The 22139-nt window shown below is 43.0% G+C and overlaps 1 protein-coding gene across 1 annotated transcript in view; it reads right to left on the bottom strand.

Moving 5' to 3' along the window:
- Positions 1 to 22139, bottom strand: part of CDC5L (cell division cycle 5 like) — a 46642-nt gene that overhangs the window by 8735 nt on the left and 15768 nt on the right. Inside the window, exons 11-14 of the mRNA XM_077812403.1 lie at positions 21614 to 21778; positions 19096 to 19176; positions 18430 to 18675; positions 14188 to 14385 (exon numbers count right to left, since the gene is read on the bottom strand). Of these exons, the coding sequence (XP_077668529.1) occupies positions 14188 to 14385; positions 18430 to 18675; positions 19096 to 19176; positions 21614 to 21778 (690 nt within the window). The remainder of the gene's footprint in view (positions 1 to 14187; positions 14386 to 18429; positions 18676 to 19095; positions 19177 to 21613; positions 21779 to 22139) is intronic.

The following is a 22139-nucleotide window of genomic DNA, read 5'->3' as shown; positions in this document are numbered from 1 at the left end:
ATTTCTCTCTACAGATGTGCAGTGGATCCTTTGATAGCAAACCTGGAGCCACCTACAAAAGCAGTTATCAGGGAGGCTTCAGCTGCGATCACTAAATATCAATATTCAACCTTTCCCTCTACCCCAAACTCCTGGCGCATGGTTCAGGGAAGGAGAGACCAGGAGTCAGTTCTGTGTGACAAAGGTAGGGAATGGGAGGGTATCTAGAATTAGTATGTGTTAGGGAAATGGAAATTTCATGTAAAAGTAGGAGGAGGGAAAATTGCTATGTGCTCCAGACAGGGCTACAATCATATATTCCTAGATTAATAGATTCCAAGGCCAGAAGGGACCATTGTGATCATCTAGTCTAACCTCCTGTATATCACACGCCATAGAACTTCCCCAAAATAACTCCTAGAGTGTATCTTTTAGAGAAACATTCCATCTTGATTTAAAAATGGTCAGTGACGGACACAACTTGCTTGATAACTCTGGAGAATCAGGGTGTCACCACAAAGCTCTACCAGTATGAAGCACTTATAACCCTGTACCACATGACACTGGAACATGAGTTAAATTACACCGATATTTCAAATGGACCCACGTGGACCAAGACCTCCAGCATCTCAGGGTCCTCTGCTGCTGGGAGCTCTTTCCATGCCAGTGTCAGCAGTCAGCTGTTTCGGCTGTAGACCAAACAAAAGGTCACAAGAATTTATTTTTTTAAAATAAAGTGTTTTTTCTTCCACACTCCTCGTATTCACAAATGACTGTGCCATTTTTTTCTGCAATAAATCAGTTTTGAGCAAAGGCCAAGTATGGAAAGTTTCAGTCCAATATATGAAAACTTCATGAAGTGATTGGGAAAGAGGGGGGGTTATGCAACCTTAGGTTTCTGTGCCAATTCCCACTTTAACAAAACAAAGCAGAGTCCAAGGATTTCTTGACTGGACGTACGCTGCGCAAGGATGAGGGGAAGGATAGTCTTGTGGTTGAGGTACAGGACTGGGACTGAGGAGTTCTGGATTCATTTCTCACCTCCTCCATACACTCCGTGTGTGACCTTAGGCAACTTGCCAATAGCTCCAGGCCTCAGTTCCTCATCATCTTTCCTTCAAGCATCGTTTTGTCTGTTTTGCCTATTCAGATTGCAAGCTCTTGGGATAGGGCCCATCTCTCACTACCTTGCTAGCAGAATGGGGCCCTAATCTCAACTGAAGACTCTAGGGCAGTGGTGGGCAACCTGCGGCCCGTCAGGGTAATCCGCTGGTGGGCTGTGGGACAATTTGATTACATTGACCGTCTGCAGGCACTGCCATCCGCAGCTCCCAGTAGCCACAGTTCACCATTCACTGGATGGGAACAGCGAACCGCGGCCACTAGGAGCTGCGGGCAGCCGTGCCTGTAGACAGTCAATGTAAACAAACGGTCTCGCCAGCAGATTCCCTGACAGGCTGCGTGCGGGCCACGTGCCGCAGGTTGCCCACCACTGCTCTAAGGTCTACTGTAATAAAACAATAACGGTTTTAAATAATCAATTAAATTGATTTTCTTTAATTGTTCGGGGTAGGCTTTTGCTGCCTCTTCATTGCCAGATGCAGCTTCACCAGTAGTCTGCACATTTTTGAGGTTGAAGCGGTTCCTAAAACTGTTAAGCCAACCTTGGCTGGCTTTGAATTCCTTCTCATCAGAAGGCTGTCCCTCTTCGGCGAGAGGCTTGAACAGCGCATAGAGGCTAAGAGCCTTGTCTCGCAACGTGTTGCCATCGATAGGCACACGTTTACAGTTCATGTCTTCCAGCCATAAGTTTAATGCCTTTTCAGTCTTCACTAAAGTCTTATCACACATCTGGCTCGTCACCTTAGCAATTATTGGAGCACTTGATGCCACGGCTTGACGAATTTCTCTCTCTCAAATCTTGATGGCACGGATGCTAGATTCGTTGCAGCCATATTTACGCACCACGTTGGAGACCGACATACCGTCTCTCAATAAGTCCAACACAGCCAGTTTTTCCTCCAGCATTGGAACAGATCACTGCTTCTTCGGTTGAGCACCAGATGAAGTAGTTAGCTTGGTTTAGGGGCCATGTTTTATGAAAAATACGTACAGTATCTTTAAACACTAGAATCACACTCAGCGCGGTGAGATGCTCACTATGAGAGGCACGTAGGAACTGAGACCAACTGACGGAACAGCAGATTCACATCTCCCATCTCATGCTCACTCCGGGGCATATGCTCATTGACTGGAACGGTGGGCGGAATCGCCTGCACTATTTACAGGTATCTTGTTATTTTTCTTTTTTTTTGCCGAGCGCATATAGTTGAATTTGTGTAAGTTAAATGCGCGTATCATGCGACTCACCTGTACTGTATTCAGTAAAGGCACTGAGTTTGACATCTCTCAAAAATTATGTAAAGTGAGATTTAATCCTGATTTACTCAGGCATCTTGATTTTTCATAGAAAAATTACTCAATAAAAATCCAATCAAGTGAGGTATTACTGTATATAATTATATCCCAGAACTGAAAACAGACCAGATGTGCATAACTCAAATGAGAAAAGGCCAGCTAACATTTTATGTTCCTATTTAATCCAACGATCAGGAGGCTTAAGGGTGAACCACTATTTTTCACTTTATTATATAGATTACATGCCCACTACTGTTTATTAACACTTGTAGCAGTCTGTCTCCTGAACAGTTTGGCCAAGATCACAACTAATAACTCAACAGCAGTCTATGAGTGAAATATGTTGCTGGAGGTGGGGATTCTTATGAGCTTCCTTCAAGTTTCATAATACATTTTGATAGGATTTTTATTAAAATAAAGCCAATACAAGATTTATATAATGTTACACCCTTAACAATACGGTCCCCTGGCTGTTACCAACACACAAGCTCATAACTTTCTCTGAAAATGGTGACCCAATTGGCTAAATACTGGATTTATTTTATAAACAGAAAAAATCTGTAGGAGCCAGATCTAAGTTAATTAGCAATCTTTATAAACACTAGATTCATTTAGCTCACATCTCCTTTTAACATCCCTATTTGGAAATTACCTGCTATAATTGCAGTACACTAAATAACCCGACCCATCATAATGGTTGATCCCAATAAAGATAAACCTAGAGAAATGTGATTTTAATAAAGAGGTGTTGCCTTGGATTCTCGCTCTCTTTTTTAAACTTTTTTGAAATCTTTCCCCTCTTTAGTGTTTAAATTCTCTCATTCTCCCCATAGCTCAATACCATACTGTAGGCCAGCAGTTCTCAATCAGGGGTCTGTGGCCTCCTGGAGGTCTGCAAGCCCTTCCAGGGGGTCCATGGAGCCCCACCACTGAAACCTGGTTCCCCAAGCCCCGGCGCCCCCTCACTGGGCTGAAGCTGGGAGTGGAGCAGGGCTGAGGCCCTGAGCTCTCTCCCTGCCCCTCCCTGACTGCAGCCAGGAGCAGAATGGGGCTGAAACTCTGAGCTCCCCACTTCCCCGCTGCTGCCGGGAATGGTGTGGGGCTGAAACCCCAAGCTCCCCTCCTCCCCCTGTTGAAACCAGGAGCAGTGCAGGGCTGAAACCCTGAGATCCCCACCCCATCTGCTGCTGGTGCCCGGGGCTGTGGCTGCTCCTCAGCTCCCAGCCCCCTTTGACTGCTCACGCAGTCGGTCAGAGCTGTCGAGGTGGCTCCAGGCCCAGGAGAGCCCTCAGGGAGTAACCACCAGCACACAGCCCCAGACAGGTGGGTGGCCTGCTGAGGGGAGTCAGCAGTGGAGATGGTGCTCCCTGCCTGGACCCTGCTGTGCAGAGCTGGCCATAGCCCCACTGGCCCTGGTCCCCGCCCCCCAAAATAGAAGTCAAACTACGCCAATGCCCAAGGGTTCCCACCGCTGGTCCAGAACCCCGAGTTCGCCGCCCAGAACTCGAGTTCGTCCGAGTTCGCTGGACCCTGGAGTTTTTCCTATCACATTGAGGGAGGGCCTCAGAAAAAAAAAAAAAAAAAAAAGGGTTGAGAACCCCTGCTGTAGGCAACGTTGGTTTATGAGCCTTTTACGACAAACAAAAGGTGTCTGGAGACTCCATGCTTTGGCATTCACCTTCACAGTCAACGCTTTTCTAGAGAACAGCACTACTCTGACCGGAAAGAGAAATCTCACCACTCTGCCAGAGCACAGTACACATGCTACAGCACGCTGGTCTGCCAAACAAACAGGAATCAAACCATTCTTCCTGAACATGAAAACAACAAGGAGTCCGGTGGCACCTTAAAGACTAACAGATTTATTTGGGCATAAACTTTCGTGGGTAAAAAACCACTTCTTGCATCTGAAGGATTGAGGCAAATAGGTGGCCTCAAACCATTGATCATTCTGATTCTTGACAGACCAGAAAATAAGCTAATGTTTAATGGATAGTGTTTGTGAAATCCTTTGATGATCTATGTCAGTGCTAAGAAGGATTATCTGAATTCCTAATCACAGATTTCTACTACAAATCACCTTTTCAAATGTGTAAGTTCTGTTTACCTAAACCATACCAGCTGCAATGGTTTGAGCAAAGAGTCCCCACCTCACTAATAGCAGCTGATTAAGCAACCTGTAACTGCTAGCCATTTTACCTCACATTTTATATATTTTTTTGACTGCCAACTTCCAGTGCTGTTTGGATTCTTGGCATATCATAAAGGATTCATGAGCAATGCCCCTGCTGAGCACTGACACAAATGAGTCCACCAACTGGGTAAAAGTCTGGTGCAATATAGAGCAATTCTCAAACCATTCACACATTATAGCCTCTCAAAATATTAACCTTTAAATGCATGAAAGGCAGCATGGCTATGGTTTAATGGACTAATTAGGAGATGGAAATACAGGACAGCTACATTCCTTGCTCTGCCAGTGATCACTGTGTGATCCCTGCAAGACCACCTCTCTGTGAACTCATTTGCCCCTTCATAATATATAAGGTAGCATCTTCCTCACAAAGGTGCTGAGGATTAATTAAAGTTCATGTAGTGCATGGAATGTGTAAAAGCACTTTGCAGGTGCTATTGTAAGTCTTTCTCCCTCAAGGGGCAATATTCTTAGCTAGTTTCCAACAAACTCATTTGTCTAGCACCAGTGTCCCAAAGGTTAAAGTCCTAGAGAACTGCTCACTTCCGAATAAAACCAAATTTCTCCCTCATAGGCAGACTCCATGATCCAGTGTTGATCAGTTCTTTAATAGACATCCTAACCCAGAACATGCTTGTGGAGTGGGGACCTTGTGATTGCAAGGCAGAAACTACAGGGAATGGCAAAAACAAAACCAAGTCTCAAATCTGTGACTTCATCTGAACGTGGAGGGCAACTGATTTTATTCTAGACCCCGGGAAAGCTCAGATAGATTCTAAGGCCAGAAGGGACCACTGTGATCATCTATCTGACCTCCTGCATAACACAGACCATAGAACTTCCCTGAAATAATTCCGGTGTGAACTAGAACAGATCTTTTAGAAAAACATCCAATCTTGATTTTAAAATTGCTAATGATGAACAATCTACCACAACCCTTGGAACATTGTTCCAATGGTTAGTTATCCTCTCTGTTAAAATATACACCTTATTTCCAGTCTGAATTTGTTTAGCTTCAACGTCGAGCCATCGGCTCATGTTATATCTTTGTCTGCTAGATTAAAGGGCCCATTAAAGAGTTTCCCATGTAGGTACTTACAGACCGATCAAGTCACTCCTTAACCCTCTCTCTGCTAAGCTAACTAGTTTGTGCTCCTTGAGAAGGCACATTTTCCAATCCTTTAATCATTCCTGTGGTTCTTCTCTCAACCCTCTCCAATTTTTCCAATGTCCTTGCTTGTAGCATAAAAGGAAGAAGAGTTCCATAACTACTCAGTGCTCCGGGTTTCACACGTTCACATTCTGAATGGAAAGGATGTTACACTGAATATATTATAAACAGGAGTAATAAAACTTTGCCTTTCTGTAGCAACTTCCAGCCAGAGCTCTGCGAATACTTTGCAAACATGGAGTTGCACAATACTGCTGCAAGGTAGGTGTTATGCCCATTTTAAAGACTGAAAAACTGAGGCATGGAGAAGTTAAGTGACTTGCTCAAAGCCATGCAGTGAATTTTTGGCAGCACTGGGCCCAAAACTCAGGACTCCTGCCTCTAACCACAAGAGTCTCCTCCCTCCCAAGAGAAAGTATCTTCTTATTGTGGGTGTGTCTGTTGCTAAGGAACATTATCACTACTTCTGACCCCTTTATTGCCTCCCCTCCACCTATGTTGCTGGTGGTTGCTTTGTTCCGTTCCTAGAAGGGAAAGAGAAAGAGGAACCAGGCTCCTATCCAGCCTATATGGCAAACATTTCAGATTTATTAGTACAAGATGTTTGCCCATTCAGCTATGATTCCTTTTTCCTGAAAATGTGTTTATATTACTGGGAGACATGGTATCTCTGGGATTAGTCTAACCATTTGGGATGCCCATGATTGGCATATGCCTTCAGCAGCTATCATGTTAAACATTATTGTCAGATAACATGGAAAATGTGCCAGTTCTTCCTTAGTTTGCCTGATACGAAGCTAGGTGCGTAGACAAGATATCTGGAGGCTCAGGCCTTTAATGAACCTGTGGCCTGAAGAGAGGTGTGATTTTCTGCCCCCCAACTATATCTCAGTAGATTTTATTCTCTACAGGTATGCAGACACTCTGCACACCTAGGCAACTCTATACCTGTTGTAGTGATACCTAAGGTAGAAATTTGAGTACAAGCTTTTATGGCTGTTACCACACTATCAGCTATTTCTCAGCCTTTCCCTCCTTGGGTATCACCATATTTTAGCCACCTGATAAACCAGATGAGACTGAAAGATCGTGTACTTTTTCCCTATCTGTACTTGGACAATGAAAGGTCATTCCTATTTAAAAAGTGTCCTTTTCCCCTTTCTACCCTAACCAACATAATAATACCAGATCTGAAAACCCACTTGAAGTTTTAAGCTTTAGGGAAGACAAACCAGAGACAGTATTTTGTGTATGTCCAATAAAATAAGAGTAATTGAAGCATCCACTAGCACAGAGCATAGCATGTAACCCATAAAGTGAAACTAGGGTTTTCCAGTGAAACTGAATTCAGTCAAACTTGGCTGTGTAGAGGAGCAAAAATGGCCGCCCGGTCTGGAAAGTTACCATCTTTCTCATTCCTACCAAGTTCAAAGTAGCAACCAACAAAGAGAACTAGCTAATGTAGCCTCAGGGCATTGTGCTTACTCAGCAAAAGATACATTTGCAAATCTGACTGTGTGGAAAGTATAACTTACTGTACTTTGTGGATACAATGTAACAAGAGTTTCCTCCCCTACAGACTTTGAATAACATTTATAATTTAGCAATTAACTGAAATGACGACATAACTACCACAATGGAAATAAAATATTTATGTGCTGCAAGCCAACATTATGAACTCTCTTTCTTCCAAGACAAAGTAATGCTGGCAGAAAGAGTAACTTAGTTCTGAACTAAGAAGGAAAGAAGCTAACTTGTTAAAAAGATGCTCCTGCCATCTCTCATTGCACCTTAAGTGGTATACTTTTCACCAGAAAGTTATAATCGATGCATTAAGTCTAAAAATATTCTGCTTGAAAAAGGAGGGGGACAAGGTGTGGTATTATTTTGTCTGTACCGCTTGCTGAATACCAGTGTCACATACCTGTCACATCAGAAAATTCCAGTTCCTGGTGCCACTAGCCAATATACCAATATTCTAGAAAGAAGGGAGGGAGGGTGGGAAACCTTATAGTGAAAAAGAGCAGGACTGTGGATCAGGAGTCTCAAGTGCTGCTGCTGACTTCAAGTGACACCTTCGTCTATTAATGGCTGTGTGCCTCAGTTTCCCCATTTATAACATGATAATAGTACTTATTTACCTCAAAGGGATGTTGAGAGGCTTTATTCATTAATGCTTGTCAACTGCTCTAAAATCCCCAGACTGAAGTTTCACACCACTGAAGTGAAAAGTATTATTGAACCAAACATTCCAGCATTCAAACTATCATCATCATCAGGCAGTTTTTCTTATTTCTCATTATTGCTGAACAGCAAGATATCGTATCCAGGCATAAGCAAAAGGCTTTCCATAATTAACCTGTTCCTCCTGCAGAGTTCAATCACTAATGGCACAATCTGCTGTTGGTAATTGCACAATCAAGTTCACAGAGGTGAATGTCACCTCAAAATACACTTGACTATTGTCACTCAATCAGGCAGGCAGTGGAACCAGGCGGATTATAAGAAGAGGACTATTTATCCACACCATAAATCTAACTGGTAATTTCTGTGCAGTGAAGACAGAGCTAGGAATAGCTGGACTTTGTTATATTAGAACTGTGGTGTATTAACAGGCCCGGATGGAAATGTTACACAATCACCACCTAACCTACAGCTGCCTCTAGCCAGTACTGCTACGCCTACATTTTCTCTGCATGAGATTTTAGTTCAATCCTAGGGTTTAAAGGCAGCCCCAAAAGCTGACCATCGACAGATTTTGCCGCTGGCAAACTCAAACATCATACAACGTTTACTCATCTCTCAAGGAAGAGAAAAGTACGAGCAAATATTTTGCTGTATTAAAAGCGAGGCTGGTAACTCCACCTATACAGGTTTCCTGACATGTCCCGTTATAAGACTCTGTGTTCAGCTGATTATATCTTTTGCAAAATGTAAACTGCTCGGTCTGATATTGTCCATGGTGGGTCTCTGCCTCAGGCTGAATTTTTGTTGTAAAATTTCTGCCATTTCAGAAAACGGGGCAAGGGAAAAATACGGTGTTTTGCCCAAATTCTGGCAAGGTTTTCTTCACAAAAGCTCTAGCATCTCCATGCTTTGGAGCTGGGACTTGAGATTTAGCAGGGAATTGGCCTTTGTGTCAGGGATGTGCCTTTTGCCATACCTGTGAAAATCCATCCAAATTTGGCCAAGTTATAAACCTTTGAAAAAACCCACAGTTCCCACATTCTCTGTTGAGACTTCCATCTGCATGGAACATGCTCCAGTCTGGGGCTGAGCAAGACTCTCTCTGCAATTGCCGATCTGTGTTGCAGGCCATGGTGGATCTGCATCTGGGTTTGGAACCTGAACTAAGAGCAGGGAAACTGTCTCTCCTGTGCTGTCAACGCTCCCCACCTCTGGACTCAGGCAGACTAGAGGAAGCTGCCTAATATGAATACCGAGGGGACAAGAACCAGACCTGTATGGGGATGGGGAGGAATAGATTGGGGCAAGAAGCTGGGGGGTTGAAGACTGGGACTGACTGGGCAGGGATAATGGGAGCCAGGGAGGAAAACAGGTGGAGAGGGCGAAGGTAGGAGCCAATAAGTTTCAGTGAAGTGGCAGGATGGGGGTAGAGGTCTGAGATTGGGCCAGGTGGGAGAAGATTGGCCCTAGTTAGACAAAGACTTGCAAGGGAGGGGAAAGGAGTGTCACTCAGATTGGACAAGGAGCTCAGGGAGTGACTTTGTGACTGGGAGCCAGCGGGTTCAGGAAACAAGCTGGACGGTAGCAATGGAAGAGACACAGATCCAGATGAAGAACCAGAAGGGGGGAAATGGGACTGGGACTGACTTGATAAGGAGACTGAAGACAATGAAGTGGTTGGGGGTGGGTGGCAACAGGGAACGACTGGGCACGGAGTGGGACTGGGGAAAGACAAGGACTTGCTGGGTAAGGAGCCTGGGATGAGAAGCCTGAGGAGTGAAGACAGACTGGTAAGGAGAATGGGACTCAGAAAAGGAGTTATGGGTGAGAAAAAGACAGGACTGAGACCTGGATGGGTTGGAGATGATGGGGCGGAAGAGTGAGTGCCCACTAGAGTACACTCCCCTCCAGAACCTGGAATGGAACCCAAGTTTCCTGAGGCTCACCAATAATCTGTGAAACTCACTGGCAAAGTGTCCCATCCCCCTCTAAAGCTGGTTCACATAAAGGATAACCATCTATTGTTATGAGTTACTAGGAACAAGTGATGGAGATCAGTGAGTTGGATTTAAAGGTTCCAACACATCAAGAGGTCAATATAATGCCACATAATGGAATTTGAGGGTTTGGGATTTTTTTTATTTGTTTGTTTTTTGAAAGACTAGGAAATTACACACACAAAAAGATGTTAAAAGGTTGCAAAGTCAAGACTCAAAAATTAGGAAATGCCGGAACTAAGGTTTCCTGTGCCTTAATTCAACTCCTTGTACGTATGCATTATAATACAGTTCTTAATTATATAATCACATATTATTTTTTTTCCACAGGACCCTGCCTCATTCTGTGCACAGGATGGACCTGTTCTGGGGATGAATCAGGGTTGCATAGTGAAGGAGGCTGTTGTCGGTAGGGCCCCTGTCTCATCTGTTGTTGCAAAATTTAGAAGGAACATCGGGAATGATACAGAATTGCAGGAACCGATAGGATGGTCTTATGGTTAAGGTAGCTGAATGCTGCCCTGGAGAACTGGATTTTATCCCTGCTTCTGCCACAGGGAGAGTCCTGTCACTTAAATCATACTTTTCACAAGTGGTCACTAGTTGTGTGTTGCTCATTTTCTGGGTGCATGACTTGAGACCCTGAGGTCTGATTTGCAAAGTGCTGAACACTCACAGCGCAACTGAAGCAATGAGAGCTGTACTTTGAACATGTGAAGTGCTATATAATGCTAAGTACTCAAAAATAAAAATCAGGTCCTAGTCATTTCAAACTGGGCCCCAAAATTAGCTGAGACTTTTGCCCTTAATCTCTAGACTTCAGTCCCCCATTTGTAAAATGGGGATAATAATAGCTGCTCATCTCATATTAATTTATGTTCACATCTCATACGTGAACATAAATTAATAAATATTTGTTTTGCACTCAGATACTACAGCACCTCAGAAAAGCCCATGATGAAAACAGTAAGTCTGTCTTCAGAGCAGGGTTTGAATAGCGTGTAGTAAATAAAGCATGGGGCCACACATTGACCAACAAGGAGAAAAAATATTGAATGGCTGTTCATTAAGTGAACACCATCCATCGTGTGCACTGATGAGCTTGCAGAAAAATAAATAAGTAATCATGTAATTAAAGACTGTATAGTAATGCATGCATAGGCACCGGGGGCCGAACTAAGTTAGAACAGGCATCCTTAATTCTAGCACTTCCTAACTTTTCAGTGCTTGACTTTACCTTAAAGTTGTAGTTTTGTGTGTGTAATACTTAATTTTAATTCCAAAGATTATGTGTATTTATACATAAATTAGACATAGTCCTCAGGTTCCAGGCAAGATGCCAACACGCCCTTGTCGCCACAAAGGCTGGGTGCTCCTGAACGAAGATATACCTTTTAGAAAAAAAAATTCTTTACTGTCATTGCATCACAGCATAAAGCATTATGCAGAGCAATAGTGCACTCTGCTGGAAGACACTGAACATAACCAACATTCATGTATTAATGGCACATGAAGGGAATTAAGGGATTGTCCACACTTGAAATACTACTGCAGCACAACTCAACTGCACTGCTGTAGCGCTTCAGTGTGGACACTACCTACGCCAATGGAAGGGATTCTCCCATCCAGCATAGGTAATCCACCTCCCTAAGAGGCGGTAGCTAGGTTGAAATAAGAATTCTTCAGTTGACCTAGTGCTGTCTAAACTGGGGGTTAGGTTGGCTTAACTACATTGCTCAGAAGCATGGATTTTTCACACCCCTGAGCGATGTAGCAGGGTCGAACTAATGTTTTAGTGGAGACCAGGCCTAAATAATTATAGAGTTACCTGGAGCTGAACAATTTGCGGCCTAAACATCTACCTCTTACTGAAGCAGAACTGTCCTTGGGATTAGCTTCTTGGTTTGCACACTACACACAGACGCAAGGCACACTTACTTAAATTCACTGAGTCAACCTTGCAAAGTTCAAATCCAGCTTTCTGACCTACCTTGCATGCTGCTTTCTTGGTACCAGTGGTTTGAGGGCATTCACTACCAGCAACAATAGATGTGCTGATGAAGAATTTACATAAAAAAGAAATCTTTTTATCATGGGAAAATAGGGTGCCTGCATTATTTAAAGGGACACCGTTAGGCTTAAAATTGTAATTGTAATAAATCACGTTTCCTTGAGTGTTACTGATACTACACAGTCTTTCAAAAGAAATAATTTTAAGCAAATCTTATTTTACACTATCAATGCTGTGTACTTTCTGCACTTATTATTTGTATGCATCAGTTTGTACAGCAACAGAGAGGAAGAAACAGCCATTGTCTAACGGCTCTAAATAGAAAAAAGCAATTAAGAGGGATGGAATGAAAGGAAGGTTATAGCCTTCCATATCAGGGGAAGGAACCTGCAAGAGAACAAAGTAGCAGGAGAGAGAGCATGAAGGCAAAAGAAGAAAAAAAATCAATGGGCTAAGGAGACAGATATAGGAATAGTTGAGAAGACATGTAGGTGAGAGAGGGAGAGGAGTTATGCACAGCCTTGAAGCAGAGGACAAGAAGCTTTCATTTGATGCTGAATGTAAGAGTAAGCCAGTGTAGGGATTCAAGGAGGGGAGTAATCTAATCTAACAGGAGGGCAATGAAGAAGATTTTGGCCCTATGTGATTTCCGTTAAGTCTGTGCTTACATGTTTTGCTGGATTGGGGCCTGTGATTACAGCATTTTGAATGTACCTGAAGTGAGTGAGATGACAACAGAGAAAGCTACTTTGTATAACTCTGACAACTGCAGAAAGAGTAGTTTCACTTTCTGCTTCCCAGGCCCTAGCGCAGAGGTGGCAAACTACGGCCCGCGAGACCCTCCTGCCCGGCCCCTGAGCCCTTGCCCCGGGAGGCTAGCCCCCTCCGTTCCTCCTCCCCTGCAGCCTCAGCTCACTGTGCCGGCACAATGCTCTGGGCTGCAGCTCCTGAAGCAGTGCAGCTGCAGAGCCTGGCCTAACCCAGTGCTCTGTGCTATGCGGTGGCGTGGTTGGCTCCAGCCTGGCGGCGCGGCTGGCTCCAGCCTGGCGGCGCGGCCGTAGCGCTGCCAGCCACTGGTGCTCCAGGCAGCGTGATAAGGGGGCAGGGAGCAGGGGGGATTGGATAGAGGGCAGGGGAGTTTGGGGCTGGTGGTCAGGGGGTAGGGGTATGGGGGGGGCAGTCAGGAAGGATGGGGGATTGGATGGGGCAGCGGGGGGCAGTCAGGGGACAGGGAGAAGGGCTGGTTGGATGGGGCAGGGGTCCCGGGGGTGGGGGCAGTCAGGAATGAGAGGAGGGGTTGGATGGGGAGCCGGGGGGGCGCTCAGGGGTTCAGGTTCCAGGGGCGCTCAGGGGACAGGTGTCACGGGGGGGCCGTCAGGGAACGGGGGGGTTGGATGGGACAGGAGTCCCGGGGGAGGGGGAGGCAACAGGGGACGAGAAGCGAGGGGGGAGGAGGGTAGCGGGGACAAGAAATGGGGTGGGGGGGTGTAGCGGGCCATGCCTGGCTGTTTGGGGAGGCACAGCCTCCCTTAACTAGCCCTCCATACAATTTCCGAAACCTGATGTGGCCCTCAGGCCAAAAAGTTTGCCCACCCCTGCCCTAGCACAATGCTGCAATATTCAGGCTGCAGACATCTCAGTGAAATATTGAAATCCAATCAAATTATTTTCAATGAACTGTTTTTTTCTCTCTCTCCTTTCTTTTATGCTGAACTTGCTGAAGAGGTGTTTTATTTTTATTTTACACTTGCACATAAAACCTAACCTACATACCAGGTCCAGAGGACCCAACATGCATAAACAAGTCTGACGTTTCCTGTTTAAATGGACTGGAGTCATTGGGATCCACACTCTTCCCTCCTTTTCTGGATCACAGGCACTCATTGCCCCAGGCTGTCACTGAATCTTGTGAAGCTCTTGGCCTCAAAGAGCGACTGGATGTTTACAGGGATAACAAGAGAATAACCAGGCTTATAATAGTTAATGCTAAAAAAACTTGTTGAAGTGAACCTGAAGCAGGAGGTTTTATAAATCCATCCCCTACTATTAGGGGAGAAAAGAGGACAGCAGAGCATCTTTTGATGCTCCAGGAGAGCTCCTTGATGCTCTTTTCCCTGCAATCCCATCTGTGATAGCTGAATCAATGATCTAGTCATCTGTAAATCAGTCAAAACAATGAAAGCTGGCATTAAAAAAAAATCAAGTGAAAAAGCAGAAAAATGATACTCACCTCAAGCCTTTTTTCAAGTGATTCTATTCTGTCTTTTTTGCTGGCCAAGTTAGCTCGTGTGTAGCGGTTCTGTCCTGGTAGGTATAACACCTGGCTATAACATTCTTCCCACACCTGGTTATAAGCCTCACTTGAGAGCTCTCCATGCCCCATTCCTTGCTTTACCACTTCCATCTCTTGTGCCAGTAGATCCTGGGCCTGTTGAAAATTATGAGAAATTACAATCACAAAGTACAGACGACGAGAAAACTCCTCTTGTTGTTTTCAATCCTTTAGAGTGCAATTTTCAGGGGTAATTTCTCTCTCCATACAAAAAGGCCACTTTAGGTTAAGCTAAATTTGAAATTCAACACAAATGCGTTAAATTATAAATGAAACCTAGGCAATGGGGCTACTTATGCTGCAGCTATTCCTCATTTCACATAATTTGACCAAACCCAACAATCTGAGGTACCTAATAAAGCAGAGACAGGTTGAGGTGTCTAGCACTGATGCAACGGGGCGGGGGAGGAGGGGGAGTTAAAAGTAAATATCTTAAGAGAGGGAGAAAGAACAGCTGCTTCAGCACATGCCTAAGGAATGTAAAATACCATCACTTTCTGGTTTCTTTTACTTGCTCTCCTTAGCACAGCTTAGAAAATCTATTCCAGCAGGAACGGATGATCTGTGCTCCATACAATATGGGCTACAATGCAAGAAAGACTACTTTGATTTCAGCTGAAGAAGATACAGCTTGACCTTGTAGAAGGATCTGAATGTTCTACCATTTCCAATCCAGTTTATGAAGCATCTTAACAATGAGGAAGGAACTGAGAAGAGGAAAGGACTCACGCTGCTCCCCCACAATCAAAAACATGAGAAAATCCATCTGGAGCGCGTATGCCTCCAAAAAAGACCTATGGCACAAGTCCCAGTCTGTTGAAATGACACCAACAAGAGTCATTTAGACATTAAGATCAAACTGACAAGTAGATTTCAAGAGCTCCTCTCACACCCACAGAGTGGTGCGACTGTTCTTGTGACAACATGAAGTTTGAGAAATAAAGATTACTGCCAAGGTTTTCAAGAGTGACTAGTAAACTGGGATACTTTAATTCTGTGGTGTGCACCTTGACACATCTTACAAGGGCCTGATTTTCAGAAAGTACCTGTCTTCTGACAATTAGACCCCTTTAAGGCATATCAAGTTGGACATGACAAAATGAGGCACTAAACTCACTAGTCATTTTTGAAAATCTTGGCCTATTTCAAAGTAAATATTAGAACATTATGAAAAAAGTAAGAAATCCAGAGCTCCAGCACTCCAGCTTCAGGAAAAGCTCTCAGCACGTAACTCAACATAATCTGATGGCATTTACTGTGGGACAGGAACCCCCTGCATAAAAGACAGAACTCTAAGGCTCCAAAGATCAAAGATCTGGAGCTCAATTCGTTGATCTGTTATACCAGTGTAACTCCTTCAACTTCAAATGTATTTACACTGACAGAAAGCTGGTGTAACGGCGTGGTGAAACCGACTGCTGGCATTAGCATCAGGTCTGGTATACATAACAAACACATAAGGGAAACAAAAACTGCCATGTGACACATACTATTGACAGAGTCATAACTACACCTTTTTTCTTACAATATTACACACAAATGTAAAAGGCAAACTCTGAGTTTTCAAATGTAGTGATTCACTAGATAAATCACTGAACTTCAACTATACTTTATAGCAACACACCATCAAGAAGGCTACTTGGGTACTCTGAAATCATCTTATCTGGTGAATCTAACGAATAGCTAATTAACCAAACAAGGCTGTAGCTCAGAAAGAAAGAAAAGGAGTAGCCCTAGTGTTATTAATATAGCTAAATCCCACAAAGGGTAATGTTTTTGCTAGTATCAATTTTCACCCTTTGAAGAATTAGCCTATGTGGCTGTGAAAGCTACTTGGCTTTCACAGCTTTATTAGCTCAGGTATCACGGTGAGTATCATTAGTAGCCCTTTCCACAGAAGGGCAATCACTGAAGAAATGCGGTACCTTCTGGAGGAGGAAGTGAAAAAAAAAAAAAAAAAAAATCAGAAAAGCTATCACCGCCTCACAAGGGACCATTCTTACTGTCCACCATACCTCCATGTGAAAGTGCAATTTGGATGTACAGAGGATACTACTCACATGTGCAGAGAGATTAAGCCAGACAGAATGGGAAACAAATTCTGTCTAAAGTTAAGAAAATGTCTAGTGAATATATGGAAAATTTCCAGACCAGGAGCTCTATTAAATTGTGGAATATTCTCTAAGGGAAGTGATAGCAGCCCCAACTCTTGTTACACTTAAAAAAATTCTGGACAAAGCGCTAAGATAATGTAGCCTAGGAAACAAACTGATATTGGCAGAGTGGCAAAGTATGTGATCTAACTATATTTTGCATCTACTTAATTTCTACTAAGAAGAAATCTTCAAGTGTAATTTTTAATTTAATAACAAATTGGAAGTACATTCTGTTCAGCATTGTTGGAGTTGGACAAAGTATAGCTCTTGAATGATGGGTCAGATATGGGCAGGGAAAGATATTTCACATTTATACATCTTTAAAGATGTTTCCAAGTAACCAGGGATCTAGGTGCTAAAATACCACAGTGATGGCACAGTCTAAGAATCTAGACAGATTTTGTACAGAATCTACCAATGAACAAGGCTTATACACAGTAGTACAGTGGTTGTCCTTTTCCTCCATTTTGATTGCCATAAACTTTTGGGTGTGTAAGGTCTCCTGTGTAGCTGCTCTATACTGATGGGAGAAAGCAGCATAATTAAACTACCCCCAACGAGTGGCAGTAGTTATGTCGCTGGGAGAGTGTCTCCCGCCAACATAGTGTGGGCCACACCATTGCTTCTGTCGGTGTAACTTATGTGGGTCAGGGGTGTGTTTTTTCCACAGCCCTGAGTGACATAAGTTTTACCGACAGAAGTGCTAATGTAGATATAACCTTAGTTAAAAGTTACTGACACATTCACAGTGGAGACCCCCTCAAGGAGCTAACTCCACTGCTTTACTTCTAACCTGTCAGTCAGTCACTTGGCTGTGAAGTGAAACATCTGTAGGTACTTAATAAATGAACTCCCAGAACCAGAGATCTTGATATATCACTTTGGGCATACAATGCAAGTGAGAATGGAGCTCTGAGGCCTGCTGCTTTGTTCCATTTGTAGCCAATTCTGCCTTCATAGCCATGTCCACCCAGCTATGGTTTAAGTTCAGTTGCTATAACTGAGGATCATATTGATGTAGAGCAGCAGACTTGGCAATGGATAAATCAAATGCTGTAGGCCTATAGCTGGCTACAGCTAGAGTCTATTTAGAAGCTGAATGACTAGATGGGAAAGGGGATCGAAAATGCTTTATTATTATTTTCCACATGATAGTTCACCCTTCTATAGCATCTTTCACATGAGGATCTCTAAGCACTTTCCAAATGTTACAAAACAAACTAAACACCCTGTGACATAGGCAATGGATACTGGAAGACGGTGAGGTCTGCATGAGTCAGAAGGCTCCAAATTCTAATCCTGGCTCTGCCACTGACTCACTGCACGGCTTGGGAAATTCACTTCATCTTTCAGTCTCAGGTCTTCCCGTGTGCAAAATGGGTAATACTCTCAGGAATTTTGTGAGCTTTAGTTCATGCCTGTACAGTGCTTTGAATATGTAAAGTGTCATATAGAGAGTTACGTATTATTATTATTTTTATAATACATAGATTTGCTTCCACCTCAGCAGTGACAAAAAGAAACACAGTTATTTGACAGCGCACAGGAACACTACACAGCCAGTAGCAGATGGGAAGTGAATAATATCAGATCCAATTCAAACTTTGGCGTCATTTAATTTCATGGAATGGACTGTTATCAAGATGTAATTTGGCAACAGGAGTGGCTATAGAGCTCCTACTCTTACTAACAGACAGGTGATGAGGAACAGTTCTACGTTTCATCCCAAGGTCAGCACCATCAACCGCACACTGCCTCCCAACACCATGCTGGAGCACTGGCTCAGTTATAACCCCCAGGGGAGAGTGCCACCTCTGCATCATCAGTAACATCTCCTGCAGCACCTACATGCTGCTTGGAGGTCTCCCACTAAATTTAATCCAGGCTTGAGCTTGTTTTCCTTGCAAGATGACAAGGATCATAGTACCTGAAGCACATATGTCAGTAATCCTGTGACACACACTTTCAATGGAAAGACTCTTACCTTCTTGAGTTCCTCTTTGGAGTGCTTCTCATAAGAATTTTGTTCGAGGTACGTAATATGCTCCGCACTGTTCGTTCCAAATCCTGGGCCTTTCCCCTTTTTACCCCCAGGCTGCTCTCCATATGGGTGATGCAGAAGATCAAAATGAAGCATGGTGATCATCTCTTTCTTTATTAGCTCTTCACTTTTCTGCAAGTCTGTTAGAGGAGGCTCTACATTCAAAGGTCTCAGAATCGTTTCATTTACCTAGCCAGAAATAAAATATATTCAGAAACATTATGCATTATTGTCATGTTAGCTAAAATATATTTGTATAATGCACACACTATAATATTGGTATTTAAAACTGAGCTGTATGTAACAGATGATTAAAGAACTTTGTACCAGCACAATAATCTAAAAACCAAATTTTGTTTTCAGTTACGCGTATGTAACACCCACTGATTATATCCATATGAAGGCAGAAATTGGCCACAAGATGATGAAATTAGCATACTGAAGGAATGATTTTATTCTTTCATGATCCAGCTTAGTTGTATTATGCCTCACAGTAGCTATTGTTTAAAAGCAAGCCAAACAACTATTATAAATGTCTCCTTTTTTCCAATTTTTCCTTTAAATGCCATTTTGATCTTACACCATCATTAAGAAACTTCTCTTACTTACGTCTGCGGGCCTTGGCAGATCCTTCTGAACAGCTTTGTGCATCCGCTTTAGCTCCTTTACACGCTCTGCATCTCTAATAGCCTAAACAGATATTTCAAATGTTAGTCCAACCACCGCAATACAGTCTGATGCTTCCCAATAATACAGGAAAGATGAATGCCACTAGACTACTGCAGTAGAGGAGGTATTATTAGTTGGGGGTTTTTTTGATAGGACTAAAGGCTACAGCAAGAGACTGTAAGAGAATGGAGGAGAGCTATTATGGCCAACTGACAGCTTACCTCCCATCCACTGTACTAGACAGAACTTCGGGCCTCAGCCAAAGCTCACAGAATTCAGTGGAAAGATTCTCATTGGCTTTCCTGGACTTTGGATCAGGCCCTTAGAGAAGATACCCCAACCTTAATATTCTCCCATGAGGTCATCCTTTTCCATACTCTTTGTTCTTTAGAAATTCCTCCTGCCCTTTGGTTTCAACCTCATGAGACACCTGCTCCACAATCCCATGTAGTCCTGGCTCATCCAGGCTAGGCTCCTTACCACTTCCTTTCATTCTACTGGCAGGCCCCCACTTCTCCCTTCTATTAAATCAGGTGACTGAGCCTCCACCTGAATTACAATAATGGAAGTTTAAGAAAATAATAAGGGGATTCTCACACTTTCCAACACACAGGGTACAAATAAAATGGAGAGGTAGCACTGCCTAAAAACTCAGGATTGGTAGCCAGGATCTCCTAAATTTTAATCCCAGCTCTGCCACTACCTTGCCTCTTAAAACAGGACACCAGCTGGCCCCACATGGATGTGCAAGAGGAACAAAAGATAAAGTGACTTTGCCCAATGTACTTGCGCAGGTGGCTGCAGTATACTAGAAAGGTTGAGGAGGATAGCAGGCCTTGTCTGCTGCCTTAGGGACCAATGGCCATTTATTCATTATTATTGAATAATAATGTCCCCTTCTCCTCCAAACACTAGCCAGAAGAGGGGGATGTATGCATGCAGGCGAAAAGCACTAGCTACACCTTTCCAAAAGTATAAGAGCCGTCTCCTCCGAGCACCTTCCCTCCAATGCCAATAGAAGTATTGTTTCTTTAAAAGCACAATCCCTCCAAGCACCAGGTCTTGGGCAGTGCCCCTGACCCCGGACCCTGTTTTCCTCACCTACAAAATGAACATACTGCTATTTATCCCAGCACTTACACCACATTCATCACAACTGTATCTGAACACCTGCTTCTCACGGAGAGTTGTGACTGTTACTTGTGTCAAGTATCGGGGGTAGCCGTGTTAGTCTGTATCCACAAAAACAACAAGGAGTCTGGTGGCACCTTAAAGACTAACAGAAACAGCAGAACTAAAATTCATTTGCAAATTTAACACCATTAATTTGGGCTTGCATAGAGACTAAAGCAGCTCTGCCTCTCCCGGAATTGACACCTTCTCATCTATTACTGGGAGTGGACCACATCCAGCCTGACCGAATTGGCCCTGTCAACACTGGTTCTCCACTTGCAAGGTAACTCCCTTCCCTTCATGTGTCATTATATAATGCCTGCATCTGTAATTTTCACGCCATGCATCTGAGGAAGTGGTATTTTACCCACAAAAGCTTATGCCCAAATAAATCTGTTAGTCTTTAAGGTGCCACCAGACTCCTGACTGTTACTTGTGTAGCTCTTTGAAGTTGTAAAGCAGTAGGCAAGTGGGAATTTTGCACCCAACTATATTTTGAATAGCAATCCTCATTTCCTTGTGATCATTTCTACATAAAGGAGGAGTACATAGCATGTAATATTAATAGGCTATAGGACCTTATGGAATGGAATATGAATTGTATATACTTGATTTCAGTGGGACAGCCTAGCATTAACAAACATGGAAAACGTTCGTCACACATGAATAAAGATTCAGGCTTCATTTCCATCTTTTGTTCACTTGCCAACATATAGTGAAGGGCAAAGAGAATTATTAAAATATTGTTTTAAAGGTACACACTGAAAGTAAATTTCTAATTATGTTCCTAAAATTAACACTCCAAAGAGCTTAGAAAAAGCAAAAAACAAGGTGCCCAATAAAGGCGCACATCCTTACTATATTTCACATGTGATATTCTGTGGTTACCATATTAGATTCTGAAAGAAAACCTGAATAGACAGTTTTTAATTTAATTAATGTGCATAAAGTTAAGCACATTTAAGTCTTTACAGAATCGGGACCTAAAACTGTGACTAGGAAAAAAATATTTCAGGAAAAATTTATATTTATTATCTCTTTCCTTGTGTTAAGATTAGGTGTGACTTATGATACTAATAAATTAAAAAAAATTTTCAACAGAAGTGTGATTTTTAACTTGAGCGTGTTCCTTTAAATATTCTATTGTTACCCTAACGCAGGTAACATGTACGTTTTTTCTAATTTTCCTCATATAACCCATTGCTTTAATTAAGTATGTATCTTGAGCTACAGGAAATAACATACAGAGTAGAGAACTTTTACTGATTTCACAATGTACTCCCACCTGTTTGCGAGCATCCACATCAGCAGCATCTTCTATATAGGTATCATCTGTTTCATGTTCCTCAAGTTCCTTCTCTGCATTTTCCGGTAAAACAATCTCAAAGTCATTCTTTGGGGCAGGAAGACCCATAAGCCCTAGACGCAGATGCTCACGAGACTCTCTTTCCTGTTGAAAGTAAATCAAGTTTTAATCATTCTGAATGCACAGACATTTATATTATTTGGTAGATTTTCATTTTCCTCGGGTACTAATAAATACAGAGAAAAAGTACACAGATTTCATCTGGTGATTTTAGCTAGCTATGCAGTCAACTTAACAGAAAATGTAAGTAAAAACTTAAAAGCAAGTTTAACAAATGAAAGATGAAGGTTATTAATCCACATTATACAAAAGACAACGACTCCAGAATTCATGCTCTACGAATAGTCTCCTGAGGCCTGTGGAAGGAAGATGTGCAGCTTCCCTGAAAACAGCTTGTGAAAGGTGCAAGGAAAGGGATCCAGAGAAACAGCTATTTAGTGTAGGA

The sequence above is a fragment of the Eretmochelys imbricata genome, chromosome 3 (assembly GCF_965152235.1).
Source record: "Eretmochelys imbricata isolate rEreImb1 chromosome 3, rEreImb1.hap1, whole genome shotgun sequence".
Classification (NCBI taxonomy): Eukaryota; Metazoa; Chordata; order Testudines; family Cheloniidae; genus Eretmochelys; species Eretmochelys imbricata.
Note: the sequence above shows the minus strand (reverse complement) of the source record. Positions and strands in the feature narration are given on the sequence as shown.